Source organism: Choloepus didactylus, chromosome 5 (genome assembly GCF_015220235.1).
Source record: "Choloepus didactylus isolate mChoDid1 chromosome 5, mChoDid1.pri, whole genome shotgun sequence".
Classification (NCBI taxonomy): domain Eukaryota; kingdom Metazoa; phylum Chordata; class Mammalia; order Pilosa; family Megalonychidae; genus Choloepus; species Choloepus didactylus.
In genome coordinates this window covers 76,088,618-76,106,250 of record NC_051311.1, presented here as the reverse complement: position 1 = coordinate 76,106,250, position 17,633 = coordinate 76,088,618, and the positions used below count along the sequence as shown (strand labels likewise).

Below are 17,633 nucleotides of genomic sequence, written 5' to 3'. Positions count from 1 at the left end.
ATTTATGACAACAAATCTCAAATATCAGCATTTGACAATGTCCAACACCCTTTCATTACATTTCCCCAATAAATTTCCTGTTTTATTTCCAAAGACAACCATTTCCCACCTTCTTGTCTCTTCTCAGGTGCTCCAATAATCCTACTCCTCGATTCTCAACTAATGACCTCAATGCATACTTCATAGAAAATAGAGATACAACCAGAAATAATTTCCTCATTTGCCTCCACTGGTTGTACCGGTGACTCTATTTTTATACTCCGTTTTTCCTTCTGTGTCCTTGTTCCTATGTAGACACATATTCAATCACCCCTTCACTGCTGTACCTTTATCACTGGCATAAAAAAAAAAAAAAACTTCCTTGATCTCAAGCTACCACCCTATTTCTTTGATCTCCTTACAGCAGAACCTCTTGAAAGAGTGTCTTTCTCTATTTTCTACCAACCCCCATTCCTTCCACAACCTACTTCATTTCATTTCTGTCATCCCAGTGACTCATGGCCAACATCTTGCCAGAGCCAATATCCTTATCTCCCTCTTCCTCTCAGCAGTATTTATGCCATGAACAAATCCTTCTTTTTTGATACTTTCTTCTCTTACTTCTGTGATGCTATTCCTACCTCATTTTCCTTTTTCCTCCCTGGCTGCTCCTTAGTGCTCCTTGCTGGCCCTTCCTCTTGAAGTTCTCTATAAACATCATTATGCCCCATGGCTATATTCCAGCCTTCTTCTGTCTGCACTCTTTCTAGCTGTTTTATCTAATCCCGTGCTTCAGAAATCATCCCTTGATGAACCACAAATTTGTATCTTTAGCCTATACCTCTTTCCTGTGCTGCAGGTATATAAACAACTACCAATTTGACATCTCCATTTATTCATGAACCACAGTGACAGAATGTCTTCCAGTAGACACTTTGGGGTATGTGTCCCTGTCCATAACTGCCTCAAAATACATACAGAGTATCAAGAGACCAATAAAAGAGACAGAGCTTCCTATTCTACCTACTAACTTGTCTAGCCTTCTGTAGCAAGTTGTAAAAAAATACATCTGAACCTTGTCACCTTATGGAACCTCTGAATGACCCCAGAAATTTAAAAAATAATAAAATTATCATACAGTCTAATTTAATAATTCCCATTGGAAACTGCCATATTAGGGAATTTCCTGTTATTTGAACTGATATCACAATGTTCTAAAGACTATTATTTCTAATTCACTCTTTCCTTTAATATAAATGGTGTATGGATCTCTCTATTCATTTCAGTTGTATTTCTCATACCATTCTGTGGATAGATGAACAGAGAAGTGTTTATTATTCTTTTTAACCCCATACCTCAAGTACTATATAAATTATAGTTGCTGTTACTAAAGCTATTATTCTATTTTTTTTTTTTTTTTTTGCCTCTTTAATTAAAAAATCTGTGGAATGATTTACTTTCTTTGGCTTCACTAGGTGCCTACCATTTTTTGGTACAGTAAGGCTTCTCTTTCTCCTATGCTTAGCTACTTAAGCATTAAATGACTTAAAGAGGCAATGTATACTGTCTTTGCTTGCCAGGGCTGCTTAACAAGTACCACAGACGGGTTGGCTTAAACAACAGGAATTTATTTTCTCACAGTTTTGGAGGCTAGAAGTTCAAATCCAAGGTGTTAGCAGGATGTGCTTTCTCTGAAGTCTGTAGCATTTTGGTGGTGGCTTGCTGGCAGGACTTCATCTTTGCCTTTGTCACGTGGCCACCTGTCTCCTGTTGCCTCCTCCTCATTCCTGCTCTGTGTCCAAATTTCCTCTGCTTGTAAAGACTCCAGTCATATTAGAATAAGCTTGCCCTGATTCAGTTTGGCCTCAACTTAATAGGATCTTCAAAGATCCTATTTACAAGTGAGTTTAGATCACAGGACCAGAGGTTAGGATTTGAGCATGTCTTTGTGGGGGACATGATTCAATCCATAACACATGCCTAGATTTCTGCCTCCATGAATGAATGAAGATCAGATACATAATAAATAGCTAAAAGGGCACTAAAGGCAATGTTCAAACTTAGTGATAACAAGCCACACTCATAGTCCTATTGTTTGAATGAGGCAGGTGACAATCCTTGTCTTTTCAGGACTCAACACATAGTGAACTAAAATGTTCAAGCATGTGTTTATTATCCTGCTTCCTTAATTCTCCAACTGAAGCAGCAGGAGAACCATCCCTCTTTTTGTTAGTTGTCTCCCTTATTATATTGTGTGCTTCTAATAGCACAAGAGTAAGGAAGCCACCAAAGGGGAAGAATGTGCACATTTAGGCCTCAAGTTTAGATTCTAGTTAGTGAGGTTCCAGAAGGTTCTTGCAAGATTAATGCAATCTGAGAAGAGTTTTCTGTCAATAGAAACTCCCTCTTTTTCTCCTTTGTCTTTTTACTGCCTGTGTTTATTTTGGGGTCTAGAAGAGATCAAGTGACTGACTGCATATTGACCAAAAGGAAACGTGATGGAAGGAGAAAAGGGAAGCCTGGCTTTTCTTCATATCTTCTGACACCTAATTATCTTGTATTGAAAGAAATTTGCCCTACGAGGATCTAAGGGAAGGATTCATTTTCTCCATTTCTTTTCTTTCTTTCTTTTTTTTTTTTTTTGGTTCCCTTTTAATGATCTCTTGATCATGTCTTCCATTATTTTTCTGTTCTCATGAGCTGATGGGATATATTTTCTATTCATTAACTCAGTCTCAAGTCCTCTTTCCATCCAACCATTCTCTTTCCATCTAACCATTCTCTTTCCATCCTGCAGCATGGTTTTGGTGGGAAGAACCATGCATTCCAGCTCTGGACTTGCCTCCAAGGAGATGTGTGACTCCACCAAGGAGTTAGGCAAGTCATAGCCTCAAGATGACTTCACTTTTCTTATTTGTAAAATGAAACAGTATAGTTAGAAAATTTCTAAGTTTCCTGCCAGCTCTGACAATCTCTCTCCTCTGGCCCCTTTTCATATGAAACATTTCAACTCTTGATTAGCATGTATCCAGACACTATCATAGATCCCCACTTGTGTCACTATCTGCCATTATCCCTGAATCCTAAAGGATGTTGATTAAGTTATTCATCACCATAATTATCAGAGCTGATCAAAGAACTTTGAGCAGGTGTGTTACTAGAACCAACAAAGAGAAAGAAAATTGCCATTATGATGTTCTCTGGTCTTGCATTGGTAGGGAGACATCTGAGAACCCTAAGTGGTTGCTAGAGTATTGGAAAGTGAGAAATCTGTGGGGCTTTGTGCTTGTCACTTTTATTTTCTGGGTATAGATCTTTCTTTTGTACAATGAAGGAATGGATTAGATCAGAGGGTCTCAACCTGACAGTACATGAGGAACATTTATAAAAATACAGATTCCTCAGGCTCCACTAAGACCAATTGAATCAGTTGTCTGTGGTTGGCAGGATGTGACCAGGCATGTTGTCTACATTTTTAAAAGTGCTCCAGATAATTAAAAAAATATGCATTCAGGGTTGTGAACCACTGTATTAGATGATCTCTAGGATTCATTTTAGCTCTGACTTTCTGAAAGTCTAGGACAGGGGTCAAACTTCTTTAAAGAGCTGGGGATAAATATTTTGAGCTCTGTGGGCTGTAAGTTTCTATGGCAACTACTCAACTCTGCCATTGCAGTGCAAAGCAGCCATAGACAATACGTAAACAAATGAGCCTGGGATTTGGCCTGTAGGCCATTGTTTGCTGACCCTTAGTCTATGGATAGAATTTACTTCTGTTGAATCACCAGCAGATCATGTTTGTTCTATATATCAATCAATAATACATACATAAATTTTTACAAAGACATTTAAAGGATGATGCTTCATGCAGAGAAATTTTGGGAAGCCACAAGAATTCAAAATTAAGATGCTTAGTGAAAAATCTTATTAAAATAGTAAAAACCTTGAGGAAATATTCTTGATTTTCTGCTTTAGACTACTTGAGATTTCCTTTGAATATTTTTAGCTTGTCACATACTTTTAAAAAATTACACATGATACAGCAAAAACAAGCTCCAGTATGAGTAGGTGATTCAATGAGTGGTGTCACATCCTTCACATATAAGGATAAATTTGAGTCTACCTTGCATGTTGGCACAATTAATACTATGTTTAGTATAGGTCTTAATTATTGAAAATACCACAAACATTTGAAACTTCCATGTTTACTTAGTGTAAATAACAGAAATAAACAAACTAAGCTACAAGGCTACAAAGGCATTTATTTTTGGTTTTAGCATTCCAGTTCGGGGAGCAGAAATTCAGGTAGCAACCCAAATCTTGTCTTATCTAGCTGCTTACAGGCAAAGGTTTTTAAAGAAAAAGGAAAAGTTTACATAAGTTGCTTGTGATTGGTGGATATTTGGGGAACGCTCCAAGTGTCCTTCAGCTTAGGTAGTTTACTGAGTCCTTTATCTTGTGGTTTGTTTCTGGTGTCTGGATGTCCTTGGGGTTTTGAGGAACATTGTTGCTTGAGGCTTTGCATGCTTTGGCAGTTTGTGGTATCTGGCTGAGATTTGCATAAGAGTAACCTCCAGAATGACCTCCTAACTCCATTTAAAATCTCTTAGCCATAGTAACTCTATTTTGTTTTATTTCTTTTTACATTAGGATATAACTTTTGCCATTTCTTGCAATGAATTGTCTCTCTTTTGTCAAGATCACCATCTATATCATACTCACAGTCAGAAAAAGTGACACTGACTTGCTATGTGATTTGTCACACAGGTTAGAGTATGTATTCCATTTGTGTAGAAAGCAAGCTATAATCATTTACTAAAGGATTAGAGTTTCAAGTATACTGTAAGTAACCACTTATCCTATTCATGATTTATAGCTATATGCTACTTGACTGACTTTTTATGTGCTCTGGGATCATGAGTAATACAAGCAGAAAGATGGACCAAAGTTTCAAGGTTATGTTTTGGTCAGAGTGTCTTTTCACGATAACCATTATCTCTTAAGTCTATGTGATATTCTAAGGATTATGCTTAATGGCTCTCATGGGGTGTTGGGTTTCAGGTCTGTATTAGTGCTGAAATATAGTTTGGACCCACTGAGAGGGATCTATGGTTTAAACCACTTTAATATCCCTTTTTAGATATTTCACATTTTGAAAATTTCTCTTATAAAATCTTTGATTTTTCGTATTGTGTTGGTTTTCCAGATGATTTTCTTCACAGTTGTTTCTTGCAATCCTCTGAACAATTACTTTTGAAGTCTCCTTACAGGTGTGGCCAGCCTTATCTCATAAAGAAAATAAGACTCTGTTTACTCAAGGTGCTCAGGAGAATTTTGACGCATAATAAAATTAAATGATGAAATCAAGAATTTAAAGCAGATAATTTTCAAGCAAAACTCCTCCCTTTAGTTTTGGCTAACTGCCGATTCTGTAAAAGTCTGTACAAATTATGTCAAGCTTGCCTCTCCACAAATGTAGAGTGAGATCAGTGTTTCATTGCCTGGGTCTCATTATGACTTCATCTTCTTTTTCTCAAAATCTAAGAAAAGCTCTCCCACATAAGCTGGTCATGGCTACAACGAGACTTTCCTGTGAGTGGGGTAGGCTTGCTGCCCTGGACAGAGCTGCCCTCTCATTTCTCCTTGAATGAACCCTTTCTACATACACACAGGAGACAGCAGCCTGAAGTTCAGGAGTTTGGCAGCCCACGGCCAGAGACTCTGATAATTGCCAGACCTGAACTTCCATCTAGCTCAGTCTCGGCAGCTGGACAATGGTGCAGTAGATTTTACATATCACGTGAAAATGTTTAGTAGACATTCTAAATTAGAGAAAGGATTAGGTGAGGTAAGAAAGCTCAATAAAAACAAATAGCTCAGACTAAAAATAGTTTGGTATGTTGCAACTTCCATCTAATCCAAGTAGCAACGTGTATTTTCAGGCTGAAAAGTTGAGGAGTAAAATTGCCACCTGGACTCCCTGCTGGCCTACAGTACTGTTATTTTCACTGCACAGACACTGTTTTTTTGCATATGAGGTAGAACAATGGATTCATTCATTAGTAACAATAATTTATCGAGTGACTGCATGGTGCTAAGCACTTGATGGTGAGGACACAGGAATGCTTGAACAAGGTTACTATTATAGAGATGGGTTTAACATGAAGCCTGTGAATGTAAGCTTCAGGTCCTCTCACTTGCACAGACCCCTTCAAATGCCCTTCATTTTCTATTCACAGTTTGGCTTTTTTTTCTTTTTTTAAAAGGAAGATCACCCAAATTACTTAAGCTTCAGGTCCCACAAAACCTGGGTCCATACCTGGTAGCAGGTGTGAATCTTTGGCTTTTGCAATCAAGTATGCAGGAATGTTACTTTTGCTATAGCTGGATTTAATTTCTATTTGAACACATATTCATGAATTTTAGTGGTCTTGCCAGAGTGAATCTACATTCTGAGTGGAGCTTACAGAATATCAAGACACTGGGTAGCAGGAGCATCTGGCTCTAGTTGTTCTTTGCCCAGGCTTGCTGTCTCTGCAACATTGTTCCTATCTGGCTGGAGGTATATGGTGCGGGTAGGTTGTGTCTTTGTCCTTATCCTGACTGTGAGCTCTCCCTAGCCAAACTCCCTCTCAGCTTCTTCTGTGCCCCTGAGGTGTCTGAGGATTGGAGATATTTGACTTCCCTTTAGCACTGCTCCAGAAATTCAGTTCTCTGTGTCTAGCCATGCCACCCAACCATGTCCACTCTACTGCTCCCACACCATGCCAGGGACTGGAAGTTTCTCTATGGGCCTCTTTTCTGGGTTCCACCTTGGAATATTCTAAAATCCCCCAAATCCACCAGAGGATAGAACAGGTTCAGGTGCAAGGCAGGACTTCTTTTTAGAGGAATGGTGCCCAAGTCCTCTTGTTATGCCATTCATGGGCAATCTTTATTGAGTCAGACTGAGAGGTGTGGAGGGGAGCTGCTTCTATCCATCACCAGTTTGCTTATGGCTACTGTTTTTGCATAAACATTGTGACTTGAGTCCTTCAGGCTCTGGCTTTTGAAGCTTAAAAGGCAATATTCTTGGGTCTCAAAGCTTTCAAATTCTCTCTTACTTGAGTTCCAAAGGCCCAAAAATTGGGCTTAAAAGAGAAGACTTGCTGTACCCTGCTTTGTTCTGTTATGGCTTCTCCCAGAGGCAGTGGAGGTAGAATTCCCAAGCTGGCTGAACCTGGAGAGCCTGTGAGTTACCAGGAATTGGTTAGTAATTCACAATATTATCTGTTCATATCATGCATCAGTAATGGTATTTCAGAGCCTGCAGACCTGATCATCATGCAGGTGCCTGCTCTAGCCACCATTTTTTTCCCCTCTGAAAATGTTCTAACCCATTGAATTGAATGAATGTCTGTTCATATGCTACGGATGAGTGCCCCTTAAGATGAAATAATGTGTTCTTTGTCAAGGATCTTTGCCCATGCTGTGAACAGCTGTAATAGTCTATCTTAAAATCACTTTAAGCAACTAGACTATGGGAAAGATGATGAGTTAGAGTTTTATTTTCCAAATTTGATGGGTACATTCCATTCATCACGTTTGACATTAGAAGGTGTCATGCTTGGTGGTATTAGGTTGGATTCAGTTTTAGAGGTAAGCCTCACTAATGGGGAATATAGTTTTCAATGTTCAAACACAAGTCCTCAGACTTAAAATTAAATACTACATTTCAGTGCTGCCAAAATAATGGTTTTGAAAGCTCTTATTTTCTAATAATACTATCATAATTTTGAATAGTTTAGATAGTCATATTTAAATGTTTTATTTGTTGTTTGGAAGTATTAAAATATCAAGGATTTTTGTTTTATAGGGTCTTTCTTGATATACTAAAGTGCTAACAAATGCTAGTTTAGCATTCTTCACAGAATTGACCTGAGGAAATGTTGACAGTCTCAACTTTGTTTTGTGAAATTAAGCTATGTTCTGCATTTCCCTCAGTCATTTTAAGAGGGTGTTGTTAATCCTGCCAATGAACTGCTACTGCAAATAGAAAGAATATAGCTTTATTAACAGTGTAAGAATTCACAAATTGGTCAACTCCTAATAAAAGATCATGTTCCAAAGCCTTGGGGGATAGAGGGGTGGGCAGGCATTTGGAATTTATTGTACGAAAAGAGAAAAAAGCAAATGTGGTTGATGGGTGAGTTCTGTTCTAGCGGCTTATTGGAACATCAAGGCAGAAGGAAACTTGTCTGCAGCTGATTGGTCAGAGCTTAGGTTTTTTTTCCTCATCCTCTTTCTTGTAAGCTTTAAGTCTCCTTCTCCAAGTTGCACGTGCTTGAAGTCTTAGTGCTCAGCTCAGGATATCCCTGTTCTGCGTCTTCTTTGCTGGGAACCATTTTGTAACCTAGGGCCTGAAGGGCATTTTAGAGTTCCTTTCACATTCCTGTGCAGGATAAATACAATAGGGTATTTGAAATGCATTTAAACTATTTCTCTAGCACTTTCATCTCAGGGGTAGTTACATTTTTAATTTATCTTCCCGAACTTATAGAGACCAACCAGCAGCTTTATGAAAATTAATGACAATGAAATGCAAGAGTATGCTTTAATTCAAAATTAATCAGGAATAACGGAATCAGGATTTAAAAACCCCTGAAAGTCTCCTGTAATGCAGAATTTAAAATATTACATGTGGGAACAATATTGATTGTGTGCCTTCCACATCTCCTAAAGTTGTGTATAATGGGTGTGGCCTTTGGTCCCTTTTCACTTCCATTAACAAAAGGTTTGACTTAAAAGGATTCTCTTCTTGAATCCTGAACAATTATTGAAGATATTTTAGGATATTTTCAAGATTAATAAAAGGGAAGCACAGAATCCCTAGAAGGAAAAAGAGCCTCACAAACAAAGTAGGCTTGTTCAATTGCACGTGAAAACAAGCAATACAATTAGATTTGCTGAGACAAGACTTTTAATTTTCAAATAAGAATCAATATCTAAACTCCTCTTCTCCACTAATCATTCCACCCTAAAGATGAAGAACTTATTTTACCTTATGATCACGAAAAACAGAAAAATAGAATAGTAATGAATGCCTCATGCATTTCTGTCCCTTTTTTTTTTGCAAGAAGTCTAAGCCTTTGCTATAAATAAAATGATAATAAATTAACATTTCAAGGGAGAAGCTTAGTTAAGTTCTTGACTTAATAAAGGACGCATCAACAATTGCTATTAAGACCCCAAAAAAGCAATAAAATTCTCTTAGTAAGCTGTTAATACCTAGAAAGGGCTGAGTCTCAGGATCAAAGGTGAGATCTTTTTTTTTTTTTTATGGAACATATTTATATAATATATAACAAAGGAAGAGAGTATCCAAAATAAAAAAAAACTCTTACAAATTAAAATGAGTGAACAAAACAGCAATATACAAGTCACAAAAGAGATATTAAAATGGCCTATTTATAAACATGTAAAAGATACTAAACGCCATTAATAATCAACAAAATTAATACTAAAAACAATAAGATGAAGTTTTTCACTCGTTAGACTGGCAAACTTTAAAACTTTTGAAAATGTCAGTAGTGGCGAGGATACAGACAAACACGTTCTCTAACAAACTGCTCTGGGTGTAAATTTGGTGCACCATTCTGTGAAACAACTCAGTTAGGTGAGATCTTTGAAAAACAAAAATTGAATGAATTCAAACTCTTCAAACTCTTTCTTTGTATTCATTTATTTATTCATTTATATTTATTCATTCTTTACTCATTCATTAATTTTTCAAATATATACATTGAGTGCCTAATATATACTGAACTTTTAAATTACATTCCAAATTCTAATAAGTCATAATTTTTCAAAGAAATATGTTCTTGTTAAAGACTTTAAATACCTTTTAAAAATGGTTGAGCTGTTTTATTTCTGTTCAGATTAAAGATATACAGTATTAGATGTTACATGAATAGGTTTATAAAGCAAGAATATTTTTAATTTCACATACAACCCTTACATTCAGTCATATTTTGCTCAGCATTGGAAATTGATATTTAAGTAATTTAGATTAAAATGTAACTATTTAATTATATGTATATTTGAATGACCTAACTTTGTTTGAAGATTATTGTGAAGTTATTTAAAATTGACTAAGCATCAAGAGTCCTTACCACCCAGCTGCAATATGGAATTGTAGTTTGAGAGAAAGGCAGGAATCTTCAGTAGTGGTTTTTTTTTTTTTTTTTCTTTTCTTTTTTTTTTATTAAATTCAGTTTTATTGAAATACATTCACACACCATACAATCATCCATGATATACAATCCACTGTCCACAGTATGATAACATAGTTATGCGTTCATCACCACAATCTATCTCTGAACATTTTCCTTACATCAGAAAGAACCAGAACAAGAATAAAAAATAAAAGTGAAAAAAGAACACCCAAATCATCCCCCCATCCCACCCCATTTGTCCTTTAGTTTTTATCCCCATTCCTCTACTCATCCATACACTAGATAAAGGGGGTGTGATCCACAAGGTCTTCACAATCACATTCAGTAGTGGTTTTGAGGTGTGTTACAGTTTATTATAATATCCCGATTGTACAACATTGTGTAATACTGCTCAGAGTAGAAAAAAATTTCCTTTGACATCTATTCCCTTAATAATTGTTTGGCTATTTATGTGCGGCTTGCATAACTGAGAATTAAGTGATCACAAAAATAAACAAGTCTATACAGAGCCCATTTACATGTCATAGTACATTCTCTTTGGCTAAGCTTTTAATTATACCCAATTATTTCCTGTTAATTCATTGAAAAACCTCTGACAAATAACCGAGTCATGAGTAGCTAGTGTCATATCTGTCAAGTTATTTTTCAGTAAACATCAAACTAATTATGACATTGCCTACAGATTTTAAACAAAGAAAATAAAATACTGTTATTTTGATTTCAGATGCGATCTGTGAGCCGAGTCTTTAAGTTTATTGACATGCCAACAGAAGAAAATAAACATACCAAATCAATCAGTTCATCCAAGAATGGCCAGCTCTCCAAAGCCATGATTATTGAGAATCAGCACGTGAAGAAAAATGACACTTGGCCCTCAGGGGGCCAGATGACTGTCAAGAACCTCACAGCAAAATATACAGATGGTGGAAATGCCATATTAGAGAACATTTCCTTCTCCATAAGTCCTGGCCAGAGGGTGAGAGTTAAACATTGCTTGTTTTGTTAGACCTCTGTTCACTAAATGAATCCCAGTAGTATAAAGCAATGTGTTAGTAGAATCCATTTATAACACTATTATTGCAGATAAGGACTGATATTGATCATGCTTATTCCAAGTTATTATTATATGGAATTGTTATTTTTCATATGAAATATAATTTGCCAAGTTCTGAACTTATATAACAAGTCCATTTTAAATGTGATTCTCCTTGCAGAATATCTGATTAATTGCTAGGTTACTAAAAAAACCATTGAGTAATCCAGAATTAACACCTTTTAGAATTCACATCTTGAAAATATTTCTCATTTCAGGTAAGAGATTTATTTTGTGGATGATTCCAGCTAATGTCTTTTTTACAATTTACTTGATTGCACTCTGTCAAACAAGTGCTACTTTTTTCTTGGCTTTATTTCAGTTTGTTTATTTGGAGTGTTAGCCAGATTTTTCTTAAAAAGTGTTGAAAATATAAACAAGAATTATTTACTAAGCAAAAATTACAATGCACTATTTAAAAATATTTCCTATGGATTTCAGCACAGGGCTGACTATTTAGAAGATACTCAATATAAACCAATTCCTGGATCTGGAATGCCAGAATTTGACACCATTTTATCTCAGTTAGGAGAAGTAAATTCATATACCACTAAAATTTGCTCCTTATTATTCCTCTGCTTTTATTATGAATGGGATTTTTTTTTTTTTCTGAGACAAAACAGTTTTAAATGGGCATAAATGGAAAGACTTCAGGTTTTAGACTTAATCCTCCCCTACTATTACAATGAGGTTGTTTATGGATATTTGGGTTGTATCAGAGCCCTGATGAAATCTCTGAAATTCTTGATATTTTGCTTCCTATTGTTTAGAATTTGGATAAGTGTTAAAGTTATGCTTTGGAACTTTGTAAAATTAATGATTTGCCTTGATCCCTCCCTTGCAATGGGGAAAGCATAATTAATTATTCTGTTATGCCTGCACATCAATGTGCAATGCAATATGGAAAGCATAATTAATTATTCTGTTGTGCTTTGCACATCAGTGTCACAGCATAATTAATTATTCTGTTGTGCCTTGCACATCAGTGCCTAAAACATTGTTATCAACCCATACACAATAGCAACAAATAGGTTGACGTACACCAAGCTGGAAAGCCTTGGTGAATTATTTGTCTTCTCTTCTCCTGACATCCTCCCACACTTTGCTTTACTAATGCTTACTTGTCCATTGAATTTATTGGATCAAGCACTGAAAGAATTTAGGATCCTCATTTCTGTGCAAGTTTCCTTGATGTGGGAGTAGTAATCCGAGATGCTTCACAAGGAAGTAGCAATATGCTCAGGCATGTCATTTTCTCTGAATCTGTACAGAAAACAGGCCATGTGTGTTCAGTAACTATTCCTTGCAAGAAATTTTCTGGGAACTCTGGAGGGAATTGAAAAATTACTCACATAAGGCTATGGATCTTGTCCTCCAAAGAGGGAATCTAATGTTTCTTGAGAGTTTACCATGTCCTAAGCACTGTTTGAAGACCTTTATTTGCTATGACATTTGATCTTATTATAACCCCCAAGGTAGATATTATTTCTTTTATTTTACACAATGGAAGAGTGAGTGAGAAAACATTAATCTAAACCCAGGTCTGTTTGAATTCAAAGTCCTTTTTTCACTAGATCCCATGGCATCTCTTATAAAATAAGAAGAAGGAGAAGGAAATGAGGAGAGAAGGAAGGAAAGAAGGAGGAAGGTAGAAAGGAAGGAAGGATGGAAGGAAGGAAGGCTAGGAGGGAGGAAGGGAGGGGGGAGGGAGGAAAGAGAAAAATGAAGACAGAAAAAGAAAGAGATAAATGAAGAAATAAAAAGAGAGAAAGGGGAAGGAGGGACAGAAGGAAGGAAGGAAGAAAGATAGAAAGACTGACTTATCCCAGGAGATCACAATATGAAAGGGAAATGTGAGATACAGTAAGAGCCAAGGCAAATTTACTGTGAAGTTAACATAGCTTAAGTTTCAGAGCCTTCACTTGTCTGAGCTCCTTTCAAGGCACATAATTTTTAATGTATATTAGTGTAATCTTTATTCTTGAAGAAAGCCCCTCAAATTATATAAGCTTCAGGATTGTAAAAACCTTGATATGCTCTTGAGTAAGAGATATACAGGCAAAAGGCTGTGGTAATCAGAGGAGGAAGCAGTTAGTACAAGCTGGTGGACAGTAGGGATATCCAGGGAAGGTTTAATACAGGGAGTGGCATTTGAAAGGAGACTTTGGGACTTGAACTGTATAATTGAACAAGTAGAGATGGGGGAGGAAGGGTACTTATTTATGGGCACTGAAATTTGAATTTCATATAATTTTAACTTGCATGAAATATTCATCTTTTTTTTCAGCTATTCAAAAATGTAAAAACTATTCTCTGCTCATTGTACAAAAACATGTAGTGGGCCAGATTTGGCTCTCTGGCCTGTAGTTTACCAACTTTTGGTATAGAGTAATGATGCTGAAATCTGGGAAGATCAGAACATTGAGGAGGGGGAATCTACAACTTAACATTTTAGAAAAATGCATTTTTTTTTTTTAAATAAATGAGGTCTAAGATGTGCTGGAGTAACTGAAGAAGTATGGAGGTGAAGGTTATTAGAATTTTGCAGATCAAGGAACTGTGAGGCCAGGAACTAGAACCTGTTGCATGTACGGGGTACTTTTTGTGGGTGTGCATATTGATTACTGTGGTGTTCTTGAAGACCTTCACAGGTTGAAAACTAATAAGCAATAATTGTCACCTATATATGTCTAAAACTTGATTGAGTTCCACAGGATTATAGAAATCAGAGTGCTTTACTTTCAGGTGGCTCCTTTAATTAAAGCACTGTTATTGAATGAGGCTTTTGGGAAAGAAAATATGTCAAGCAAAAATTAAATTTCTGGCTCTAATAAGTGCGTGGGGAAAATATAAAAACCTCATTAGAGAAAGGAGTGGCATGCTGTCTTTCAAAATGCAAACACTTTTCAGTTCTTATTCTCAAAATTATATTGTATAAATGAAATGCATTTTCATTTAGCAATTCAGTATTGCTATTTATTTTGTGATAACTTACAATGCTCCCCCCCCCACTTAATTAATGGAACTCTGTGTTTTCATTTCTTTATCCCTTTGCTTAACACATTGCCTAGCTTACAATAACTAGGTTGTAAATGTTAAATGAACGAATGAATGAATAACTTACACGTACTTCTAGGTCACATGGTTCCTTAGAGTAGGAACTGATTCTTAAAATGGCACTCTGAGCAGCTCTCTTAAGAATGTCATTTTACTGCCTTGCCCTCAGAACCTACAACAGTGTCTTACAAAGTATAACAAGATGCCTCAAATATATTTTTTGCATGCTGAATTAAAGAGAAGACTCAAATTTAGTATACTATTTCAGGTATCCAAAACACTACATATAATTTTAACAGCTATGGGCCAATTCATTCCTGAAAAAAAAAAAAAAAAAGCAGTTGAAAAATGCTTAAATGGACATCTCTTTTAACATTTTTAATGGAATTGAGTTTTCCTTGCTATATGGGAAAGATTAAAAAGTTGAATATTTTGTACAGAAAAAATATTCAAACTTCATATTAAAACATTTTGTCTTTAGCAGTTACTTAGGGAAAAGATTTCCTATTACTTTATTTGCTTTTAATTAAGACCTTTAGTCCACAGAACTTTTACTTTAAATTTTATTTTCAATGCATGGAAGTATAGCAACTGTTTCACAGCTTTTAACTGAAAAACAAAACAAAAGTATCTTTCCAATTGTGAGTAGCTTTTTTCTTAAAAGCTTTTGAGTTTTGCCTAAATTTTAGTATTCAAATCATCTTTCCCCAACTAGACTCTCTCTCCCATTTTTTCCTCTCAAATGCAGACTGGGTTTTAATTTAGAGCCAGGTCTGTTGTGATAAACTTGGGCTTAACAAAATGCCTTGAATCGTATATTATATGTATCTCAGTATCGGACAGTCCTCTGACTAAATAGGTATTTAATGGTTCTTCAAGATCTGTTCTTTTGGGTGGGCTTAGCTGCCTTCCCCATTTGCAGTCTTTTTAGAATAATGAAGAAACACCAGAAACAATTCAATGTAAGGTCAAGGTTAAGAACACAACAACATGAGCACCTAAATGCTTTTTAATTTCTTAAACATCTTGTGTATGGCATCTTGAATCTTGATAAAAATTGGTATGAAGTAGCTGAATCATTCAGTAAATTATAGTGGGTTTATCATGGGCACATTCTCATGAACTACATTTTATTAATAATAAACAGATATATCAACATATAAAAGGTGCAGTTATAATCACCTTGGAGATCTACATTTCACTTGATAAGGCATCTTGATAGCTGGAGACCAAAAGGAGATGAAAAATAAGCAGAATAGGTTTCCATCTGTATTAAAGTGGCAAAAAAGATGCTACGAAAGGAATGTGCTGAGACTGTTCTATTCATGGTACAGTACAATTACAGCTAGCACCAAATTCAAACAGTGTTTGACTCCCCACATAGTAGTTTGATTTATCTTGATCCAAAATTTCAGAGAGGAGGTATATTGAAGTTACTAGAAAACAATGACTTGGAATTAGGATATGTTTTAAAAGCTTATTATGGGAAGTATTCTGCCTTATTCAACAGATCACTGAGAAGCCTGAAAAAACAAATCCCAGAAAAGAATGGCTATGTGTCAGTTTTATATAAACAACAGGAAGACTTTGTTCGGCAAGAACCAATTAGGTTACTTGTTGGAAAACATGTCAGACTTAATGCACTACCAGCAGTTCAGCAATATAAGGAAACCAGAGCAATGACTAAAATCTTTGAAGCTAAGCAGATTTACAAATTGCCTCTTAATCTAGTCTTATCCCAACATAAAAACTGAGTTCTCTGAATGTTTTAGTATTTGCTTCTGGAGGAAAGGGAACATGGTCATTTATCCTAGTCATTAGAACCCTGGCTAATGATAAGGATCTGAACTGCAAGGTACTTTTTTATTTTTATTTATTTTTATTTATTATTTTTTTAATATTCATTTTATTGAGATATATTCACATACCATGCAGTCATACAAAACAAATCGTACATTTGATTGTTCACAGTACCATTACATTGTTGTACATTCATCATGTAAGGTATTTTTTACCACAAATTCTTGATATGACCCTTAAATGAAATTCTTCCTCCTATTGGACTTCTCTTCCCTTCCCTCATACCTTACCTGCATGGGGAATATTCACATTGCTTGTATAAAACTTTATTGTTGTGTTTGGGAAGGCATGAGATATGTTTTTGCAACATGGACCAATTCAGAAATGAAAGTTGCATAGGACATTCTACAAGATTTTAAAATTAAGAGTTGATATGTTAATTATCAAAATTGACTAAATCAATTTGTTTGTTAAATCAACTAATTAAATTTGTTCATTCATTTGCCCATCCATCCATTCATTATCCATCCATCCATTCATCCATCCATTCATCCATCTGTCCATCCTACTGTCCCTTAATCCATCCAAGCAATTATTTATTGAGCACCATATGTGAGCCAACCACTATGCCTGCTATTAAGAATTCAACAGAAAACAAGATAGACTACCCTGCCCTTTTGAATTTATATTCTTGGGGAAAACAAAAGCAGTAATCAAGAAAAAATAAAATAATTACCAACTGTGATTGTTACCATGAAGAAACTCAGCAGTGTGTTTTAACATTTAGTTTACCTTTTTTTCCCAGTTGTCTCAGAGAACATTTGGAAAACCCCATTGCAGATTTTCATCATTTTTTTCCCTCTGCTACAGCATCTGAGCTCCAAGTTAGCATTCACAGCAGGTTGAGAAATGCTTTGCAAGACATAAAAGATGCTGCTGAAATAACAACTTGGTATTGTACCAAGTTATGATGGATAGAAAGATAACTGTGTCATTATTGTTTACTAACTTATCCCAAAGTCCCAGGTCTTTACTAGGTACATAATAAGTATTCAATAAGTTATTGTTATTATGAGTTATTATATGCTCTAAAACATTTAATGCAATCCATGGACTAGCACTGGTGTGAAAATTGTTACTAGCCAGCAACAAGGAAGTATAGAAATTGAGAATAAGCATTTAGAAATACAATTTTATCTATTTTTAAAAGTACTGATGTACAGTGGATAGGAAAGTAAAAAACAAAACAAAATAAAACTGTCCTTGACTATGAATAGTTTAAGAAGCAGTGCTCCAAAAGACCAATTGCTCAGCCACATTGCAAGGAGGCAGAGTGATAAAAAGAAATAAGAATGATGTAAGGGGAAGGCAATTTATTCAGCTACTAAATGTTGGACAATTTATTCAGTGTTAACTTAATGACTGCATGAATGTTCTATCCCAGTCAAAGCACCTTCCACCAAGTGCTGGGGTCTAAGCTGAAATAAAAA

The 17,633-nt window shown here is 35.7% G+C and overlaps 1 protein-coding gene across 1 annotated transcript in view; it reads left to right on the top strand.

Moving 5' to 3' along the window:
• The window catches only part of CFTR (CF transmembrane conductance regulator), a 193,250-nt gene that overhangs the window by 149,096 nt on the left and 26,521 nt on the right, over positions 1-17,633 (top strand). Inside the window, exon 22 of the mRNA XM_037836310.1 lies at positions 10,918-11,169. Coding sequence (XP_037692238.1) covers positions 10,918-11,169 — 252 coding nt within the window. The remainder of the gene's footprint in view (positions 1-10,917; positions 11,170-17,633) is intronic.